Genomic DNA, 20,564 nt, shown 5'->3' with positions numbered 1-20,564 from the left:
CATGGGAAGGGGCTGTATTTGCAGTACATTGTGTTCAACCCCAATGGTTTCTTACTATCCCACAGTATCTTGTAAATAGACATGGGCTTTTCAGGTATTGAATGAGGTGGATGGAAACTGCATACTGTAGGTAAAAATGTCTCTCATCAAATCCCTTGAGCTGAGTATGTAGTGCATGAATGGATGCAGCTCCTATTTCTTGTTCCCTTTCTGAGGATCTTCTAACCCTGCACATTGCATCTAAACGGACCCAGTGTTTCCTCGACACTAGACAGAGGTCTCCCAGTGAAAGGTGAAACGGTACTCACCACGTAGAGTTGCTTCCACAGCACGCCCCATTCCTGCAGGGTGGAGGTGGTCTCAGTGATGATAGGATCTTCCAGAGGCACCACCGTCTCACACAGCCTAGGGTGAGACACACAGTTATAGAAACAGAGTCAGACACTCAGAAATATTCAGATTTGACAGAGGGAAACAAATATAGAAACAAAAACAGAAATAATTGAACGGACGCACAAACACACATGGATACATACACACACTCAAGCATGCATGCACACACTCACTCACACATACACACACATTTAGATCACTGCCCTGAGCTGACACTGTAATGACATAACTCATGATTCAAAATAATAAAACATTACACAGTAATGAGCTTTTCACTTTGTGAAATTAGGATTACAATGGATCATTAGAGCAAAAACACAATAGACATCATTTATTGTTCAGAGTGCCAACCATGAGACTAAATGTAAGACAAGAGAAAAACCTTCAGCAAGACAGAGAGAAGACAGCCAGGTTATGTTGTGAGATGTGGTTCTATGCACTGTGGTTTTGGATTCCATAATGTACAACTATGCATTGCTGACCTTTTACATTTTGTTCTATATAAAATGGGTCTAGTTAAAACCATAAGACAGTTCATTCATTACATAACAAGTTAGAATGATACTCTATATCTCCAGCATAGATGTGATGCATTGGGAGAACTGAGGAGAAACCGTACAGATGTACATGAGGTTAATTTGAGCCAGTTTTCCACAGTAGGAAAATAATCTCGCAGCAACATGAAATGTGAATTGTTATCTGGTTTCTAATTCATGGACATTATTTGTAGGGTTTAACTTTTTCTTTAGGGCAAATCAAGTCTGACATGTTAAAGTAGAAATTACAAACTATATAGAAGCCTTCTAAAACCTTGAATACACTACAAGTTTCAATTTCATGCTGTGTAGGAAAGTTCTCAGCAACAAAAGAGTGATCAAATTAAGTTCCTACATCTGTAGGTGTTTCACATCATTAACCATACTGAACAGCAATGCACATATCTCAAGTGCAACTCTGAGCGGGGAAGTGTCACAATACGGCAGTGTAGCCTAGTGGTTAGAGCATTGGACTAGTAACCGAAAGGTTGCAAGTTCAAATCCCCGAGCTGACAAGGTACAAAATCTGTCGTTCTGCCCTTGAACAGGCAGTTAACCCACTGTTCCTAGGCCGTCATTGAAAATAAGAATTTGTTCTTAACTGACTTGCCTTGTAAAATAAAGGTAAAAAAAAATAAAAAATGCTTCTGCACCATTAATTGATGATTGGGCGTCAGGTAGCCTAGCAGTTAAGAGCATTGGGCAAGTAACTGAAAGGTCGCTAGTTCGAGTCAACTAGATACAAAATCTGTCGATGTTCCCTTGAGCAAGGCACTAAACCCTAATTGCTCTGGATAAGAGTGTCTGCTAGATTACAGAAATGTGAATTTAAATGTTAAAATGTCATTGTTTTAAAATCAAACGAGAGCTCTCTGACTAGGTCCTATGTGCTATAGCGGCACTGGAGGGCGTTGGTGTAACACTGTGAAGTATCCTCCCAGTCCACACTGTGAAGTATCCTCCCTGTCAACACTGTGAAGTATCCCCCCAGTCCACACTGTGAAGTATTCTCCCTGTCCACAATGTGAAGTATCCTCCCAGTCCCCACTGTGAAGTATCTTCCCAGTCCCCACTGTGAAGTATCCTCCCTGTCCACAATGTGAATTATCCTCCCAGTCCCCACTGTGAAGTATCCTCCCAGTCCACAATGTGAACTATCCTCCCAGTCCCCACTGTGAAGTATCCTCCCAATCCACACTGTGAAGTATCCTCCCAGTCCACAATGTGAAGTATCCTCCCAATCCACACTGTGAAGTATCCTCCCTGTCCACACTGTGAAGTATCCTCCGTGCCCACACTGTGAAGTAGCCACCCAGTCCACACTGTAAAGATACTGATCCTAGCCTAATCTCCATCAACACTAGCTGATAAATAGCTGCCTGCCTGCCTGCCTGTCTTTGCTCTGCCTGCTCTCTGCTTCCACTGCCTTGAACAGCTCTGATGACCACTGCTGTCGTGTGTGTGTGTGTGTGTGTGTGTGTGTGTGTGTGTGTGTGTGTGTGTGTGTGTGTGTGTGTGTGTGTGTGTGTGTGTGTGTGTGTGTGTGTGTGTGTGTGTGTGTGTGTGTGTGTGTGTGTGTGTGTGTGTGTGTGTGTGTGTGTGTTGGCATGCTTCGCTGGCAAAGCAGAACTAATGCTGTTTAAGTATAGATCCTCACAGATCAGTGATGAGGGAAATGAGGCCACAGAAATGGGCAAGACATGCACACACCACCCATCATTGAATCTGACCCAATGGCAGCATGACAGTATGTTGTGGGAAAGACAAAGCTTCCTTTGACTTCCATGAACCAATGCTCCTGTTCCACTTATCTCATCTATCACAATGACTTAACAGGAAGATACTCACCCTCTGTTGCTGACTGTGGATTTCTTCAGGTGGACATAGCTGGCTGGGAATATACCCTGCTGGATGGATAGGGCAAAAGTGTTAAAAAGAGAGTAGCAACTGAAGACCATAGTCGTCTACATGCATGTAAACAGTATGTCCCACATGTTGCATGTGTGTCCTGTGTTGTACTTGTTATGCTTTGGTCAACTGTAATGTGGAGTAGTTGTTAGAGGACTAGAGCTGTGTTGACAGAGAAAGACTACTGTAGCAACAAGCTACTCTTAGATTGTGGCTATTTTAATACTGCTCTAACTCTCTCTGACACACACACATACACTAGCACGCATGCACACACACAAACACAGACACACACACAAGCTGCATATGCAGAAGTGCCAGCCCAATTGTAGCTGAGCTGGGGAGGACAGAACAGTGCAAACTGCCACCCGTGCAGTTCCTCTTTTTGCTATAATCTGACAGGTGTGATGAATTGGCCACAGTAAGCACAGCTGATTGTGGCAGCTCAGGGAGAGTATGAGCGAGGGAGTGTGGGAGGAAGAGTACATAACAAAATGGAGGCGTGTTGGTGGGGGACTGTAAATAGCTCATGAAAGTAGTGAAAGCAGGACGGGCATTAGCATCACATAAGACCTTGAGAGATCTGCCAGGATTGTGAGAAGTTTTTGTGTGTCTTTCTGGAACAGTATGTTATCTGACATAACTCTAGATCTTACTGACTTTTGACTTCAGGTCGGTTTCAAAGAATGATGAGACAAAATAGGTATCTGTAGCCTGGTCCCAGATCTGTAGATCAGTGCTTTATCCCTCTGTCCAGCACTGTCATGACATTGTAGACAAGTAAACCACATACAGATCGGGGACCGTGGCCAGGCTAAGGCATCACTGGTTTCCCAGCTTATTAAGATACTGACTGAGTGACTGGTATCAGATGTCAGACATTTTGATTTGGAATATGAAGCGGGTAGGTAATATGAGGAACGGGTACGGTAATAGACATGGTTTACTAAACAATCGATTGGATCGGAAGAGGATGTGTCAGTAATATTTCATAATAATTTACTGCAGTGCAGAATATTGATCAATGGCAGAAGCCATGGTGGTGCATTGCTTGGAGGTACTGTACATATTTAGTTCAAACATAGTGTACGCAAGGTACACACATCCAATAAACTTCCACAGCTGTAGGAAGGAACAGTACCACCTTTGGTCTCTTGGCTGTCCCACCCCAAAGGGAGGTCAGCTCCCACTCAGCCCAGTCAAAGTTCTTCTCTGTCCTGGCACCCCAATGATAGAAACAGCTTCCCCCTGATGCTAGGCGAACAAAGTCCCTGCCCATCTTCTGAAAATGTCTGAAACCATACCTCTTCAACGAGTATCTTAAATAAGAAAACTCAGTCTTATCCCTACCCCAGAAAAATAACAAATAAACTTTTCTACTAGCACTGACTTTACTTATTTGAGGAAAACATGTATTACTACAACTATGATATGTGGTTGTCTCACCTAACTATCTTATGATGAATGCACTAACTGTAAGTCACTCTGGATAAGAGCGTCTGCTAAATCAGTGGATCCCAGCATTTTTTGGTTACTGTAGCACAAACTGGTGTATTCCTGAAGTACCCCCTCCTGTGCATTTTACCAGTAGGTCTATGGTCTCAAGGGTCTTCTTATGTACTGTACCTCCTGTGCATTTTACCAGTAGGTCTATGGTCTCAAGGGTCTTCTTAAGTACTGTACCTCCTGTGCATTTTACCAGTAGGTCTATGGTCTCAAGGGTCTTCTTATGTACTGTACATCCTGTGCATTTTACCAGTAGGTCTATGGTCTCAAGGGTCTTCTTATGTACTGTACCTCCTGTGCATTTTACCAGTAGGTCTATGGTCTCAAGGGTCTTCTTAAGTACTGTACCTCCTGTGCATTTTACCAGTAGGTCTATGGTCTCAAGGGTCTTCTTATGTACTGTACCTCCTGTGCATTTTACCAGTAGGTCTATGGTCTCAAGGGTCTTCTTAAGTACTGTACCTCCTGTGCATTTTACCAGTAGGTCTATGGTCTCAAGGGTCTTCTTAAGTACTGTACCTCCTGTGGATAGGCGAAGTACACCCAGGGGACTGTACCTCCTGTGGATAGGCGAAGTACACCCAGGGGACTGTACCTCCTGTGGATAGGCGAAGTACACCCAGGGGTCCTTGTACCTCCTGTGGATATGCAAAGTACACCCAGGGGTCCTTGTACCCCCGGTTGGGAACTACAGTTCTAAATGACTAAAATGTTCATGTAAAATGTAATGATACCATAGAAAAAATAAGATGAATACCTGCACACTTTTTGAATGGGCTTTGATTTCGAAAGTAATGTGGTCAGCCTGACAAAGAGACACTTAGTAATCAAAACATTGCTATTAAAATATAGGATTATTTTAGCAGCTGTAAGAGTATTGTCTTTTTACTGTACATATCTAGGGCTTGTGTTAATCGAGCTCAATCTGGAGGAGAAGTGTGCCAGTTTACATGGAGCTGCATGTCAGAACAACAGCTGAGCAGGCTCTCTGGGTGGGATGGCAGGAGACCACATCCTCCTCCCCTCTAACTCTCATCTCCCAGCTAAACACAAACTGCTGCAGGCTTTTATCTTAGATGCTCCAACATGTTATCCTCTTACACTCATGTAGGGTGGCAAAATTCTTGGAATTTTCAATAATTTCCCTGGTTTTCCAGAAATCTTGGTTGTAGGACTCCGGGTTTCATGCATATTCCATCCTGATTCAGGGAACCATCCAACTGGGATTTCGGGGAAAACCAGGAAATTTAAATTCCAGGAATTTAACAACCCTATACTTATCTCATTGGAAGAGAGATGAATGGTGAAAAGTACACTTGATGCCTCTTTGTATGAGCGGTGAAACACTTGTGGCTGTATTTTAACAACCTAATGCAATGGTACATCTAAGTGCAGGAGGTAGCGGGGTGTGTCAGAAATATTTTCGCTATTTTCACTATCACAATTACCTGCGCACTTGATGGCATTGACGCAAAAGGGCTGGGTTGTGGGTGTGTCAAGGCTTGGCTCCTCGCTGGCCAATCAGAACGTCTTCCATGGCGAAATATGTGGTTGCTTCAAGTTGTGTATTTTATGGTACTTTTTAATGTATTGCCTTGGAATTAACTCCATTTCAGATGTTAGTCTATAGTTTCTTAAATGGCTTACAGAATACAGAAACGAAATAACAAAATGTAAATGTAACCCATTTGTTCTAAGGAATCACATGGCATTCACACTGACACATTGGCTAAATCAAATCAAAGATTATTTGTCACGTGCGCCGAATACAACAGTGAAATGCTGACTTACAAGCCCTAGCCAACAGTACAATTTTTAAGTAGAAAATAGGTATTTGGTGAACAATATATAACTAAGGAAATAAAAAACAACAGTAAAAAGACAGTGAAAAATAACAGAAGCGAGGCTATATATAGTAGTGAGGCTATAACAGTAGCGAGTCTATACAATTCCAGTGGGTCAGAAGTCTACATACACTAAGTTGACTGTGCATTTAAACAGCTTGGAAAATTCCAGAAAATGATGTCATGGCTTTAGAAGCTTCTGATAGGCTAATTGACATCATTTGAGTCAATTGGGGGTGTACATGTGGATGTATTTCAAGACCTACCTTCAAACTCAGTTCCTCTTTGCTTGACATCATGGGAAAATCAAAAGAAATCAGCCAAGACATCAGGAAAAATGGTCTGGTTCTTCCTTGGGAGCAAACACCATGGGACCATGCAGCCGTCATACTGCTCAGGAAGGAAACACGTTCTGTCTCCTAGAGATGAACGTACTTTGGTGCGAAAAGTGCAAATCAATCCCAGAACAACAGCAAAGGACCGTGTGAAGATGCTGGAGGAAACAGGTACAAAAGTATCTATATCCACAGTAAAACAAGTCCTACAGTATATTGACATAACCTGAAAGGCTGCTCAACAAGGAAGAAGGCACTGCTCCAAAACTGCCATATAAAAGCCAGACTATGCAACTGCACATGGGGGCAAAGATTGTACTTTTTGGAGAAATGTCCTCTGGTCTGATGAAGCAAAAATTGAACTGTTTGGCCATAATGACCATTGTTCTGTTTGAAGGAAAAAGAGGGAGGCTTGCAAGCCGAAGAACACCATCTCAACCATGAAGCACAGGGATGGCAGCATCATGTTGTGGGGGTGCTTTGCTGCAGGAGGGACTGGAGCACTTCACAAAATAGATGGCATCATGAGGAGGAAAATTATGTGAATATATTGAAGCAACATCTCAAGACATTGGTCGCGAATAGGTCTTCCAAATAGACAATGACCCCAAGCATACTTCCAAAGTTGTGGCAAAATGGCTTAAGGACAACAAAGTCAAGGTATTGGAGTGGCCATCACAAAGCCCTGACCTCAATCCTATAGAAAATGTGTGGGCAGAACTGAAAAAGCGTGTGCGAGCAAGGAGACCTACAAACCTGACTCAGTTACACCAGCTCTGTCAGGAGAAATGGGCCAAAATTCACCCAACTTATTGTGGGAAGCTTGTGAGAGGCTACCCAAAACGTTTGACCCAAGTTAAACAATTTAAAGGCAATGCTATCAAATACTAATTGAGTGTATGTAAACTTCTGACCCACTGGGAATGTGATGAAAGAAATAAAAGCTGAAATAAATTATTCTCTCTACTATTATTCTGACATTTCACATTCTAAAAATAAAGTGGTGATCCTAACTGACCTAAGACAGGGAATGTTTAGTAGGATTAAATTGTGAAAAACTGATTTTAAATGTATTTGGCTAAGGTGTATGTAAACTTCTGACTTCAACTGTACATGTAGGTATGGTTAAAGTGACTGTGCATACATGGTAAACAGAGAGAAGCAGGAGCGTAAAAGAGGGGTTGTTGGGTGGTGGGACACAATGCAGATAGTCCAAGTAGCCAATGTGCGGGGGCATCGGTTAGTCGGGCTAATTGAGGTAGTATGTACATGAATGTATAGTTAAAGTGACTATGCATATATGGTAAACAGAGTGTAGCAGCGGTGTAAAGAGGGGTTGGGGGGGGGGGGGCAATGCAAATAGTCTGGGTAGCCATTTGATTACCTGTTCAGGAGTCTTATGGCTTGGGGGTAAAATCTGTTGAGAAGCCTTTTGGTCCTAGACTTGGCGAGAACAGTCCATGACTGGGGTGGGGTCTTCGACAATTTTTAGGGCCTTCCTCTGACACCGCCTGGTGTAGAGGTCCTGGATGGTAGGCAGCTTAGTCCCAGTGATGTACTGGGCCGTACACACTACCCTCTGTAGTGCCTTGCGGTTGGAGGCCGAGCAGATGCCATACCAGGTAGTGATGCAGGTAGTGATGCAACCACTCTCGATGTTGTCAGGTTGCTCTCGATGTTGTCAGGTTGCTCTCGATGTTTTGAGGATCTGAGGACCCATGCCAAATCTTTTTAGTTTCCTGAGGGGGAAAAGGCTTTGTCGTGCCCTCTTTATGACTGTCTTGGTGTGTTTGGACCTTTCTAGGTTGTTGGTGATGTGGACACCAAAGAACACGAAGCTCTCAACCTGCTCCACTACAGCCCCGTTGATGAGAACGGGGGCGTGCTCAGTCCTCCTTTTCCTGTAGTCCAAAATCATCTCCTTAGTCTTGGTTACGTTGAGGGATAGGTTGTTATTCTGGTACCACCCGGCCAGGTCTCTGACCTCCTCCCTATAGGCTGTCTCGTTGTTGTCGGTGATCAGGCCTACCACTGTTGTGTCGTCTGCAAACTTAATGATGGTGTTGGAGTCGTACCTGGCCACTCAGTCGTGGGTGAACAGGGAGTACAGGAGGGAATCAAGTTGCAGAGGGAGGTGTTCAATCCCAGGGTCCTTAGCTTAGTGATGAGCTTTGAGGGTACTATGGTGTTGAACGCTGACCTGTAGTCAATGAATAGCATTCTCACATATGTGTTCCTTTTGTCCAGGTGGGAAAGGGCAGTGTGGAGTGCAATAGAGATTGCATCATCTGTGGATCTGTTTGGGCGGTATGCAAATTGGAGCGGGACTAGGGTTTCTTGGATATTGGTGTTGATGTGAGACATTACCAGCCTTTCAAAGCAATTCATGGCTACGGACGTGAGTGCGGCAGGTCTGTAGTCATTTAGGCAGGTTGCCTTAGTGTTCTTGGGCACAGGGACCTATGGTGGTCTGCTTGAAACATGTTGATATTACAATCTCAATCAGGGACATGTTGAAAATGTCAGTGAAGACACCTGCCAGTTGGTCAGCACATGCCCGGAGCACACGTCCTGGTAATCTGTCTGGCCCCACGGCCTTGTGAATGTTGACCTGTTTTAAAGGTCTTACTCACGTCGGCTAAAGAGAGCGTGATCACACAGTCATCCGGAACAGCTGATGCTCTCATGCATGCCTCAATGTTGCTTGCCTCGAAGCGAGCATAGAAGTGATTTAGCTCGTCTGGTAGGCTCGTGTCACTGGGCAGCTCGTGTCTGTGCTTCCCTTTGTAGTCTGTAATAGTTTGCAAGCCCTGCCACATAAGATGAGCGTCGGAGCCGGTGTAGTACAATTCAACCTTAGCCCTGTATTGGCGCTTTTCCTGTTTGATGGTTCATCTGAGGGTATAGCAGGATTTCTTATGCTTCCGGGTTAGAGTCCCGCTCCTTGAAAGCAGCAGTTCTACCCTTTAGCTCAGTGCGAATGTTGCCTGTAATTCATGGCTTCTATTTGGGGTATGTACGTACAGTCACTGTGGGGACGACGTCCTCGATGCACTTACTGATAAACCAGTTACTGATGTGGTGTCCTCCTCAATGCAATCGGAAGAATCCCGGAACATGTGCCAGTCTGTGATAGCAAAGCAGTCCTGTAGTTTAGCATCTGCTTCATCTGACCACTTTTTATTGACCGAGTCATTAGTGCTTCCTGCTTTAATTTTAGCTTGTAAGCAGGAATCAGGAGGATAGAATTGTGGTCAGATTTACCAAATGGAGGGCGGGGGAGAGCTTTGTACGCATCTCTGTGTGTGGAGCACAGGTGATCTAGAATTGGTTTTCCTCTGCTTGCGCATTTAACATGTTGATAGAAAATGGGTCAAACTGATTTTAGTTTCCCTGCATTACAGTCCCCGGCCACTAGGAGCTCCGCCTCTGGGTGAGCAGTTTCCTGTTTGCGGTCTTAGTGCCAGCGTCCATCTGTGGTGGTAAGTAAACAGCCATAAAAATTATAGATGAAATCTCTCTTGGCAAATAGTGAGGTCTACAGTTTATCATAAGATACTCCACTTCAGAAGAGCAAAATCTAGAGACTTCCTCAGATTATGTGCACCAGCTGTTGTTTACAAATATGCATGGCCTGTGTGCTGATCTATCTAGCTGGTGCAGCGTATATCCTGCTGGCTTATTATTCATGTCATCATTCAGCCACGATTCCGTGAAACATAAGATGTTACAGTTTTTGATGTCCTGTTGGTAGGATATTCATGATCGTACCTCGTCTAATTTATTGTCCAATGATTGTACGTTGCCGAGTAATATTGACGGTAACGGCAGCTTTCCCACTCGCCTTCTCCGGATCCTTACGAGGCACCTAGACCTATTGTAAATTGCATTATTGCTGAGCAGGGACCAGCCAAACATTGTCAATAAGCAAAATTACATTAATTATTGATGAGGCCTAAAAAGGTAATGAATAATTCTTATAAAATTCTAAACAAAACAACTTGTTTTAAATAGGCTGTCTCACTCACAGGCACCATAATTTCTCCTCTTGGGCATATAACATTAAAACAACGCAGACTATGGAGGGTTTTACGCACATCCAAACTTTTCACAGTAGCTGCACAAAGATCCAATATAAACAAAGGGAGAATGTCCACTCCCCGTTATGCTGCTCACAAATAGGCCTGTTTTCTGAACATAATCGGAACCATTTTACACATCAGATCGCATTCACACACTCCAAGAGTTACATTGCAAGTGCGCCACGGACATTGTCACCATAAAATCAGGAAGGTGAATCATTCTAATAAGTTTTATTGTAATAAAATTAAACAAAAACAAGCTGTGTTTTTTATTAACAACAACAACAAGAAATGCATGTAAAATCTCATGATATCATAGAGTTGCCAGGATCTAAAAGACACGTGTTGCTGATGAACCAGCCTTTGCTCTAGTAGGTTTAAGGGAGGGCTTGGGTTTTGAACATACAGTGCCTTGTGAAAGTATTCGGCCCCCTTGAACTTTGCGACCTTTTGCCACATTTCAGGCTTCAAACATAAAGATATAAAACTGTATTTTTTGTGAAGAATCAACAACAAGTGGGACACAATCATGAAGTGGAACGACATTTATTGGATATTTCAAACTTTTTTAACAAATCAAACAAATCAAACTTTGTAGCGCCACCTTTTGCTGCGATTACAGCTGTAAGTCGCTTGGGGTATGTCTCTATCAGTTTTGCACATCGAGAGACTGACATTTTTTCCCATTCCTCCTTGCAAAACAGCTCGAGCTCAGTGAGGTTGGATGGAGAGCATTTGTGAACAGCAGTTTTCAGTTCTTTCCACAGATTCTCGATTGGATTCAGGTCTGGACTTTGACTTGGCCATTCTAACACCTGGATATGTTTATTTTTGAACCATTCCATTGTAGATTTTGCTTTATGTTTTGGATCATTGTCCTGTTGGAAGACAAATCTCCGTCCCAGTCTCAGGTCTTTTGCAGACTCCATCAGGTTTTCTTCCAGAATGGTCCTGTATTTGGCTCCATCCATCTTCCCATCAATTTTAACCATCTTCCCTGTCCCTGCTGAAGAAAAGCAGGCCCAAACCATGATGCTGCCACCACCATGTTTGACAGTGGGGATGGTGTGTTCAGGGTGATGAGCTGTGTTGCTTTTACGCCAAACATAACGTTTTGCATTGTTGCCAAAAAGTTCAATTTTGGTTTCATCTGACCAGAGCACCTTCTTCCACATGTTTGGTGTGTCTCCCAGGTGGCTTGTGGCAAACTTTAAACAACACTTTTTATGGATATCTTTAAGAAATGGCTTTCTTCTTGCCACTCTTCCATAAAGGCCAGATTTGTGCAATATACGACTGATTGTTGTCCTATGGACAGAGTCTCCCACCTCAGCTGTAGATCTCTGCAGTTCATCCAGAGTGATCATGGGCCTCTTGGCTGCATCTCTGATCAGTCTTCTCCTTGTATGAGCTGAAAGTTTAGAGTGACGGCCAGGTCTTGGTAGATTTGCAGTGATCTGATACTCCTTCCCTTTCAATATTATCGCTTGCACCGTGCTCCTTGGGATGTTTAAAGCTTGGGAAATCTTTTTGTATCCAAATCCGGCTTTAAACTTCTTCACAACCGTATCTCGGACCTGCCTGGTGTGTTCCTTGTTCTTCATGATGCTCTCTGCGCTTTTAACGGACCTCTGAGACTATCACAGTGCAGGTGCATTTATACGGAGACTTGATTACACACAGGTGGATTGTATTTATCATCATTAGTCATTTAGGTCAACATTGGATCATTCAGAGATCCTCACTGAACTTCTGGAGAGAGTTTGCTGCACTGAAAGTAAAGGGGCTGAATAATTTTGCACGCCCAATTTTTCCGTTTTTTGATTTGTTAAAAAAGTTTGAAATATCCAATAAATGTCGTTCCACTTCATGATTGTGTCCCACTTGTTGTTGATTCTTCACAAAAAAATACAGTTTTATATCTTTATGTTTGAAGCCTGAAATGTGGCAAAAGGTCGCAAAGTTCAAGGGGGCCGAATACTTTCGCAAGGCACTGTATGAAACAGAAAACAAGCTATTTTGACAGGTTACAAATAACTTCTAATTACCAGGTTCACCGGCATTCACCGAGGTTCTCATCTTTTGTTTCATGATGGGCATAGACACATAGCCTACATCATGGAGCGGGTTTTACACACGTCCAAAACGGGACCTGCATGGCAAAAATAATGTTGGCCTGCCTACAATACATAGATAAAAAGGGAATGTCAGCTCACTGTTTCACTCCTCTCAAACTTGATATTTTAATAAAGCTTTGGGGATTAAGATGCATTTCCAAGCGGTCTCAGGAGCCAAGCCCATCCTTTATCGACAGTCTTGACTACTTCACGATTGCATTGGGCAGACAAAAAAAACTTCATTGAGAAGACAGGAGGCTATGCTTGCTTTTTAATCAAATCAAACGAAATGGGTTTCTAAATAAGAAGCATACAGGCACCAAAAGCACTACACGCATATGGGCATTGTGCGTCACGGTTGGATAGGCTGTGTTTCCGATGTCCAAATTCATTGCCATAACCAACTGCGTTACCGCTAAAACCAGTTTTTGGTTGGTCTTAAATATCCACATCAGCGCTGCCTGACATTAGCACTTTGGATCATGTTTCTAAGGATACACTATATAGGAACAGTATATCCGTTTTTCAGGAACTGATATACTGTAAGACAGGTAAATTGCCGAACCTGGCGTTAGGGTTGGAAAATGTCAGTGCGCCAGTTTTTACATGACAAAATTGCAAACTAACCTGCATTTGACACTGGCACCGAATAACACCAGACAAAAATCGAGCCCTTGCTCTGTAGTAAATTAATAGTACATATGTGGGTGGCTCTGTAAGGTGGTGAACTGTAACTCTTATTGTACGTTAACCACTACTCGTCCAATAAAACGCCTCCAGAAATCTAAATGTGTATTGTATTCTTTGCTGCATAGAGGAAAGAGAGACGAAATATGTTTGATTGTACCTAACAACACATATTAATTGCTGCACCCAAACATGCTTACTTTTCTTAGCGTTGTTGTGCTGGTATGGAGGTTTTCATTAGGAAACCAGTTGCTGTAAATAAATAGCTTCAAACAAACAATGTCTGATAGCTGCCTGGTCTAAAAGGACCCCTCTGCATAATGAAGAGAATATGATTGATTGATTGATTGATATGTTTACCTTGATGGAAGGCTTCTTGGTGGAAAACCCTCTGTACCAGCCTAAAGACAGATTAAAGATACATATCAACCAGCTGAACAAGGACTATAACTATTACCCATAATACACATACACACACTTTGAACTCGAAGTGCTGTCTTTAGATTAAGGTAAAGTGGTTAAACTTTACAATGTTACTCACTAGTATTCTCTAGAAAGGGTCACTCAGCAGCTCTTACCTTCAGTCTTCTCCAGGATCTGCACAGTCTCTCCTATCTCCAGAACCAGGGCCTGACATACTGAGCTCCGGAAGCTGCAGATCACTGAGGAGAAAGTAAAGGGTCAACAATGTTACATTCATGAAGTTATCTCTGTTTCCGCTGTAGCCAACATGTTGTCAAGGTAAAGTTGTGACATCGTTTTTTTTTTGTGATCAATTGTTTATTTTTCAGTGAAAGGAGATTTCTCAAAGCTCAAATTACACAAAGCTCTGTTCATCATCACTATATCCCTTTCCCGTATACAGAAACATCAGGTAGACAGGTACCCAGCCTGAGGATGAGATACAGTACCCTGTCCTTTCCCGTATACAGAAACATCAGGTAGACAGGTACCCAGCCTGAGGATGAGATACAGTACCCTGTCCTTTCCCGTATACAGAAACATCAGGTAGACAGGTACCCAGCCTGAGGATGAGATACAGTACCCTGTCCTTTCCCGTATACAGAAACATCAGGTAGACAGGTACCCAGCCTGAGGATGAGATACAGTACCCTGTCCTTTCCCGTATATAGAAACATCAGGTAGACAGGTACCCAGCCTGAGGATGAGATACAGTACCCTGTCCTTTCCCGTATACAGAAACATCAGGTAGACAGGTACCCAGCCTGAGGATGAGATAGGTGCATCCCTCCCATCAATGTCATGTGTTTTGGTTTGTCGCTGAGCGGTGATCACAGCTTTTTTAACAAGCTGTTTTGTGCAAACATCTAAACAACACAGCTCACCGAACTGTAAACAGGCTCCCCTCCCTTAAGAGTGTAGGCATTTTAATAGGCAATTCATTATTAAACAGTCCTGATTTTAATGCAATGTTAAGTTAATGACACTGTCTCTAAATATAGACCCCACACACAAAGCACATATTCTGCTGCTAAGTAGTAGGGGTAAAAGCTCCTCCATCATATATATTTATTTGCATAAATCTTCTGTGCTGAATTGAACTGTGTGCCGACAATATGTTCTTGCAGCAGCATAAATTCAACCAATGCCCTTAAAATTATACAGAGTACTGCTGGCAGAATATTTACATTTTTTATACATTAAATACATGCTTTATCATGTGGACAAATATTCTGCCTCCATTGTGTTGTGTTATGGAGAAAATGGGGGTTCGTGTTTGCAGTAACTGCAAAAGGTTACAGTGAAAACAAGGTATCACATGTGCTCCCTCTCCGGCCTCTAGGTCACCAGGCTGCTCGTTATGGCGCACACCTGTCACCATCGTTATGCGCATCAGCGCATTATGACACTCACCTGGACTAGATCACCTCCTTGATTACCTGCCCTATATACAGTTTAAGTCAGAAGTTTACATACACTTAGGATGGAGTCATTAAAACTCATTTTTCAACCACTCCCCTAATTTTTTGTTAACAAACTGTAGTTTTGGCAAGTCAGTTAGGACATCTACTTTGTGCATGACACAAGTCATTTTTCCAACAATTGTTTACAGACAGATTATTTCACTTATAATTCACTGTATCACAATTCCAGTGGGTCAGAAGTTTACATACACTAAGTTGACTGTGCCTTTAAAGAGCTTTGAAAATTCCAGAAAATGATGTCATGGTTTTAGAAGTCTGTTTCATCCTTGGGAGCAATTTCGAAATGCCTGAAGGTACCACGTTCTTCTGTACAAACAATAGTACGCAAGTATAAACACCATGGAACCACACAGCCGTCACACCGCTCAGGAAGGAGACGCATTCTGTCTCCTAGAGATGAATGTACTTTGCTGCAAAAAGTGCAAATAAATCCCAGAACAACAGCAAAGGACCTTGTGAAGATGCTGGAGGAAACGGGTACAAAAGTATCTATATCCACAGTAAAATGAGTCCTATATCGACATAACCTGAAAGGCCGCTCAGCAAGGAAGAAGCCACTGCTCCAAAACCACCATAAAAAAGCCAGACAACGGTTTGCAACTGCACATGGGGACAAAGATCGTACTTTTTGGAGAAATGTCCTCTGGTCTGATGAAACAAAAATAGAACTGTTTGGCCATAATGACCATTGTTATGTTTGGAGGAAAAAGGGGGAGGCTTGCAAGCCGAAGAACACCATCCCAAATGTGAAGCATGGGGGTGGCAGCATCATGTTGTGGGGGTGCTTTGCTGCAGGAGGGACTGGTGCACTTCACAAAATGGCATCATGAGGTAGGAAAATGATGTGGATATATTGAAGCAACATCTCAAGACATCAGTCAGGAAGTTAAAGCTAGGTTGCAAATCGGTTTTAAAAATGGACAATGACGCCAAGCATACTTCCAAAGTTGTGGCAAAATGGCTTAAGAACAACAAAGTCAAGGTATTGGAGTGGCCATCACAAAGCCCTGACCTCAATCCTATAGAAAATGTGTGGGCAAAACTGAAAAAGCGTGTGCGAGCAAGGAGGCCTACAAACCTGACTCAGTTACACCAGCTCTGTCAGGGGGAATGGGCCAAAATTCACCCAACTTATTGTGGGAAGCTTGTGGAAGGCTAACCAAAACGTTTGACCCAAGTTAAACAATTTAAAGGCAATGCTTCCAAATACTAATTGAGTGTATGTAAACTTCTGACCCTCTGGGAATGTGATGAAAGAAATAAAAGCTGAAATAAATAATTCTCTCTACTATTATTCTGACATTTCACATTCTTAAAATAAAGTGGTGATCCTAACTGAATTAAGACGGGGGATTTTTACTAGGATTAAATGTCAAGAATTGTGAAAAACTGAGTTTAAATGTATTTGGCTAAGGTGTTTGTAAACTTCCGACTTCAACTGTATGTCACTCCCTTATGTTCCTTCCCCAGGCGTCATTGTTTCTGTTTCAGTTTCCTGTCTGTGTGTTGATCGTGTTTCTTGTTTTGTATTATGTTTCATTCATTTATTAAAACACTCACTCCCTGAACTTGCTTCCTGACTCTCAGCTCACATCGTTACAGAATGAAGCCTCACCAAAGGGGCTCTCAGCTCACATCGTTACAGAATGAAGCCTCACCAAAGGGAAGCATCAGGGAGTGTTTTTTTGTTTTTTGGCGGTGCTGTCGGGTCCTGGTGTCAGAACCGGAGCTACCTGGAAGGCCTCAGCCAGTTTGTTGGATTCCCATGCCTTGGTAGTTTTGACGGGTTCCCCTGCCTCAGCTGGCTTGAGGTGATTCCATACCTCAGTGGGATCGATAGGCTCCCATTCCTCAGCCGGTTCATCAGGTTTCTGCGCCTCAGCGGAGGCGACCAGTCCTTTCCTGATCCCTGAGATTGACCCTGTGGTTGGCGTCATGCGGCTGGAGCCAGCTGCGCCAGAGAGGTGGTACTGTCACGTATGCTCTCTCCTGCGCTCTAGGTCGCCATGCTCCCGCACCTCAGCTGGATCGACAGGTTCCCGCACCATAGCAGAGGTGACTGGTCCGCTCCTGACTACTTTTGGTTTCTTACCCAGTCATCATTGTTTCTGTTTCCTGTCTGTGCATCGTTTGTGTTTCTTGTTTTGTATTATGTTTCGTTCATTTATTAAATTATTCACTCCCTGAACTTGCTTCCCGACTCCCAGCGCACTCGTTACACAAGGAAAACCTTGGTTTCACTGAGCTCTGTGCTGCAGTGTCTACGGTTTACCTTGGTATTATTTACTGTTCTTTGCTGATACAAGTATCAAACTATGACACTGACAGCCACATATAAATATATGAACACAAGTTTGTTTTAAAAAATCCTCATGGAAACGTATTCAGTGGGTGTACCAAGCAAGAAGGCAGTAACTTCCGTCTAGGGTCAAAGGTCACGGTCAATATAAATAAATAAAATACCTGATAGTAAGACAACCACATCTCTGATCAGCTTACAGTTCATTTGGCTGGACAATAAATAAATAAAACATTGAAGTAATTTTTATTCAGTTTCACTCTGAGCAGTTACTACTCTTTTGCTTGATAGGGCAGTATAGTGTGGAGAATGGAGAAAATGTATTATATTAGTCCAGGTTTTTATCTTCAATACAATATCTTTTAATACATCTAAATGGTATGTCAGTCGAGTAGCAGAGGAACTTAACAGCAGAACATAGCTGTAATGTCTACAAAGCCTCAGTATAAGACAAACATGTTTGACGATGACAGGGCTCCATTGAGCCCACAAATGGTGGCCCTTGGAGGAGAGTTCTGTGTGAGTCATTATGCTAATGACCCAGTCAGGGGACCCAATGGGAGGGGGGGTGCAAGGGGCCAGGGTGTCTGTTCTGTTTGTGGGAAACGAGTGCTTAGTTCCTCTGCTACGGTAGTTATGGCAACAGATCACATACAACACTGTAGGGGTTTCTTCAACGTATAACTGCTGCAGGGATCTGAGCATTTTAAAATGGCAGGAATATAGATGTGATGCAATCATGAGTACAGGGCATAGATCAGATGGAGACAGAGATGGAGAAAGGGTGTGAGAGAGAGAATCTGAACATTAACCATCTAAAAGTGACAAGAGAGAAAGAGACTTGAAGAGGGCTTGTCACCTTTTTTTTCAACTCTGCTTCAGGCTATTACCAAACAGGGATAAACTCTGTTTAAATTCTCTACCTACAAGTCCTCTTCTATTAACGTCCTCTATCTAATTTAAATGGCTAAATTACAGTGGAACCATTATGAGAACCTCAACAGAGACACCCATGTCAGAACAAGATGGTACTGTTTCATTGTAGAGTGTGGTTTTATTTCTCAGACGATGTTGACACTACTCTCTCACTCTGATTCACTCTCTGAAATATGGAGCAAAGTTATCTCCAAAGCAAATCTCCAATTTCACCACTATTCCCCATATTGTGCCTCAAATGTATTTCACTATAGGGAATTGAGTGTCATTTGAGACACAGACCCCAAAACAAGCAAACAAACAAATCTGCAATATTTAAAAGTATTGAACTCACTTCCCTTTTCTATTACAGGCCTCCTATATATGATGATGTACTGTAATAATTGCCTCAAGCTGCTTTACTGGTAACACACACGGTCTTTGATCAGAGGCCATAACCTTAATGGATCACATGGTCTGTGGCACCAAAGTTCAAGGCCGTCAACACCCCAACAGTACACCAACAGTACAGTTACTTTACTCAGTGTGCAGTGCCACAATTACTCAAACAGTTGAGTTCAGCCAGAGTTCAGATGCTTACTGAAAATGTTGATGGTGTGAATAAGATACACTACGGTATGTGATTAATTAATCTTGTCGAGAGCAAGGCATTAGGGCTGCAAGATATGGGCAAATAATATATATTATTTTTTACTTACCATATATTGTTATTGCGATTGTACTTGCGATATAGATCAAAACACTGTGGGGAGCATAGAATCGGAGTACTCATTTTATTTCTATGGTTGGTGTCGTTTGGCATAACAACTAATGAAAAAGACAGGTATAGTAGAGGTTTTTGTGACAGGTTAGGATCCAAAGTGTTGGTCAGTTTCCCTGGGGACACTTATTTCATTTGAATGTTACATTCATGGCATAAAAAAAAGTGAACCGATGTGGATATTGCACATCATAATATTTAAATTTAGATTCAAATGTGATTAATTGTACAGCCCTACAAGGCATTTTCACAATGATAATCATCAAGTGGAATGAGTAAAAGAAGGACAAACAGAACAGTAATGGCCGTGCTTGCTCATACAAAAACACAAACAATAAAGGAAATGTTAGTCTTATAGTAAAAGTAGTAATAAAGTGAGACAGTGATATCTAAAACATTTATATTGATGAACAAGTTTTGGAGTATTAGGTTGCATGAAGTGCCAGTGTTGATGATTTGCCACAACCGGTGTTAGTTCATAAGCCTCGTTAAAAAAGCTATTAAGTCTGAATATGGCATAACTGTGTTTGGGAGTTGTTCCTAATTCCCCAACTTTGGAATTCAGTACAGCTTATTTTTGCAGAGATTCAGCTGAAGCTATTTTTTTAAGGGTAAAGTGGGCCCACATGACAATGTACGATGATGGCAGATGCTGCAGTTTTGTGCTCCCTGCTGTGTGAAAACAGACACAGAATAAGCCACACACACACAAAAACAGGGGCGCACACACACACACACACTCGGGCATGCACACAAACACAGAGAGAGAGAGACATGGTTACACGGAAGACAGAGATCAAGGTTACATCAATGATGCTTTGTAAATGAGTTAGCTCATGGTGTGGTGTTACAGACTCCTTCCTATCTGTCATCCTTTGTTAGGTTTGTAAAGTGAACGAGAAAAAATCATAAGCTCAGTTTGAGGTGATCCTTGTTTTTTAAAACAGTGCATGAACTGTTCACTTTTCTATCACAGTGACTATCTACAAAGCCATTTGTATAGTTGACTATCTCTTCAACCCAGTGAATCTAGGCCTTTACAGTGTGTGTCACTCTCTTAGTCCCCAGGCTCAATCAACCATGCAAATAGATTCACTTAAATATGCACAGCGCACAAAATCATCATTATTATCCAACCATTTTTGTGGTCATCAAAATGCCACAACGTGGAAAAAATGTGAAATACAAAATGATAAATCAAAATGAAAATCAAAG

At 42.4% G+C, this 20,564-nt stretch overlaps 1 protein-coding gene across 1 annotated transcript in view; it reads right to left on the bottom strand.

The window, feature by feature from the left end:
• LOC109869781 (dedicator of cytokinesis protein 3) overlaps nucleotides 1–20,564 on the bottom strand; it is a 93,832-nt gene that overhangs the window by 56,004 nt on the left and 17,264 nt on the right. The window contains exons 2-5 of the mRNA XM_031803457.1: nucleotides 13,987–14,070; nucleotides 13,769–13,809; nucleotides 2,778–2,836; nucleotides 309–405 (exon numbers count right to left, since the gene is read on the bottom strand). Coding sequence (XP_031659317.1) covers nucleotides 309–405; nucleotides 2,778–2,836; nucleotides 13,769–13,809; nucleotides 13,987–14,070 — 281 coding nt within the window. The remainder of the gene's footprint in view (nucleotides 1–308; nucleotides 406–2,777; nucleotides 2,837–13,768; nucleotides 13,810–13,986; nucleotides 14,071–20,564) is intronic.

The sequence above is a fragment of the Oncorhynchus kisutch genome, linkage group LG24, assembly GCF_002021735.2.
Source record: "Oncorhynchus kisutch isolate 150728-3 linkage group LG24, Okis_V2, whole genome shotgun sequence".
NCBI lineage: Eukaryota > Metazoa > Chordata > Actinopteri > Salmoniformes > Salmonidae > Oncorhynchus > Oncorhynchus kisutch.
The sequence above is the reverse complement of the archived record's forward strand: the minus strand, read 5'-3'. Positions and strand labels throughout refer to the sequence as shown.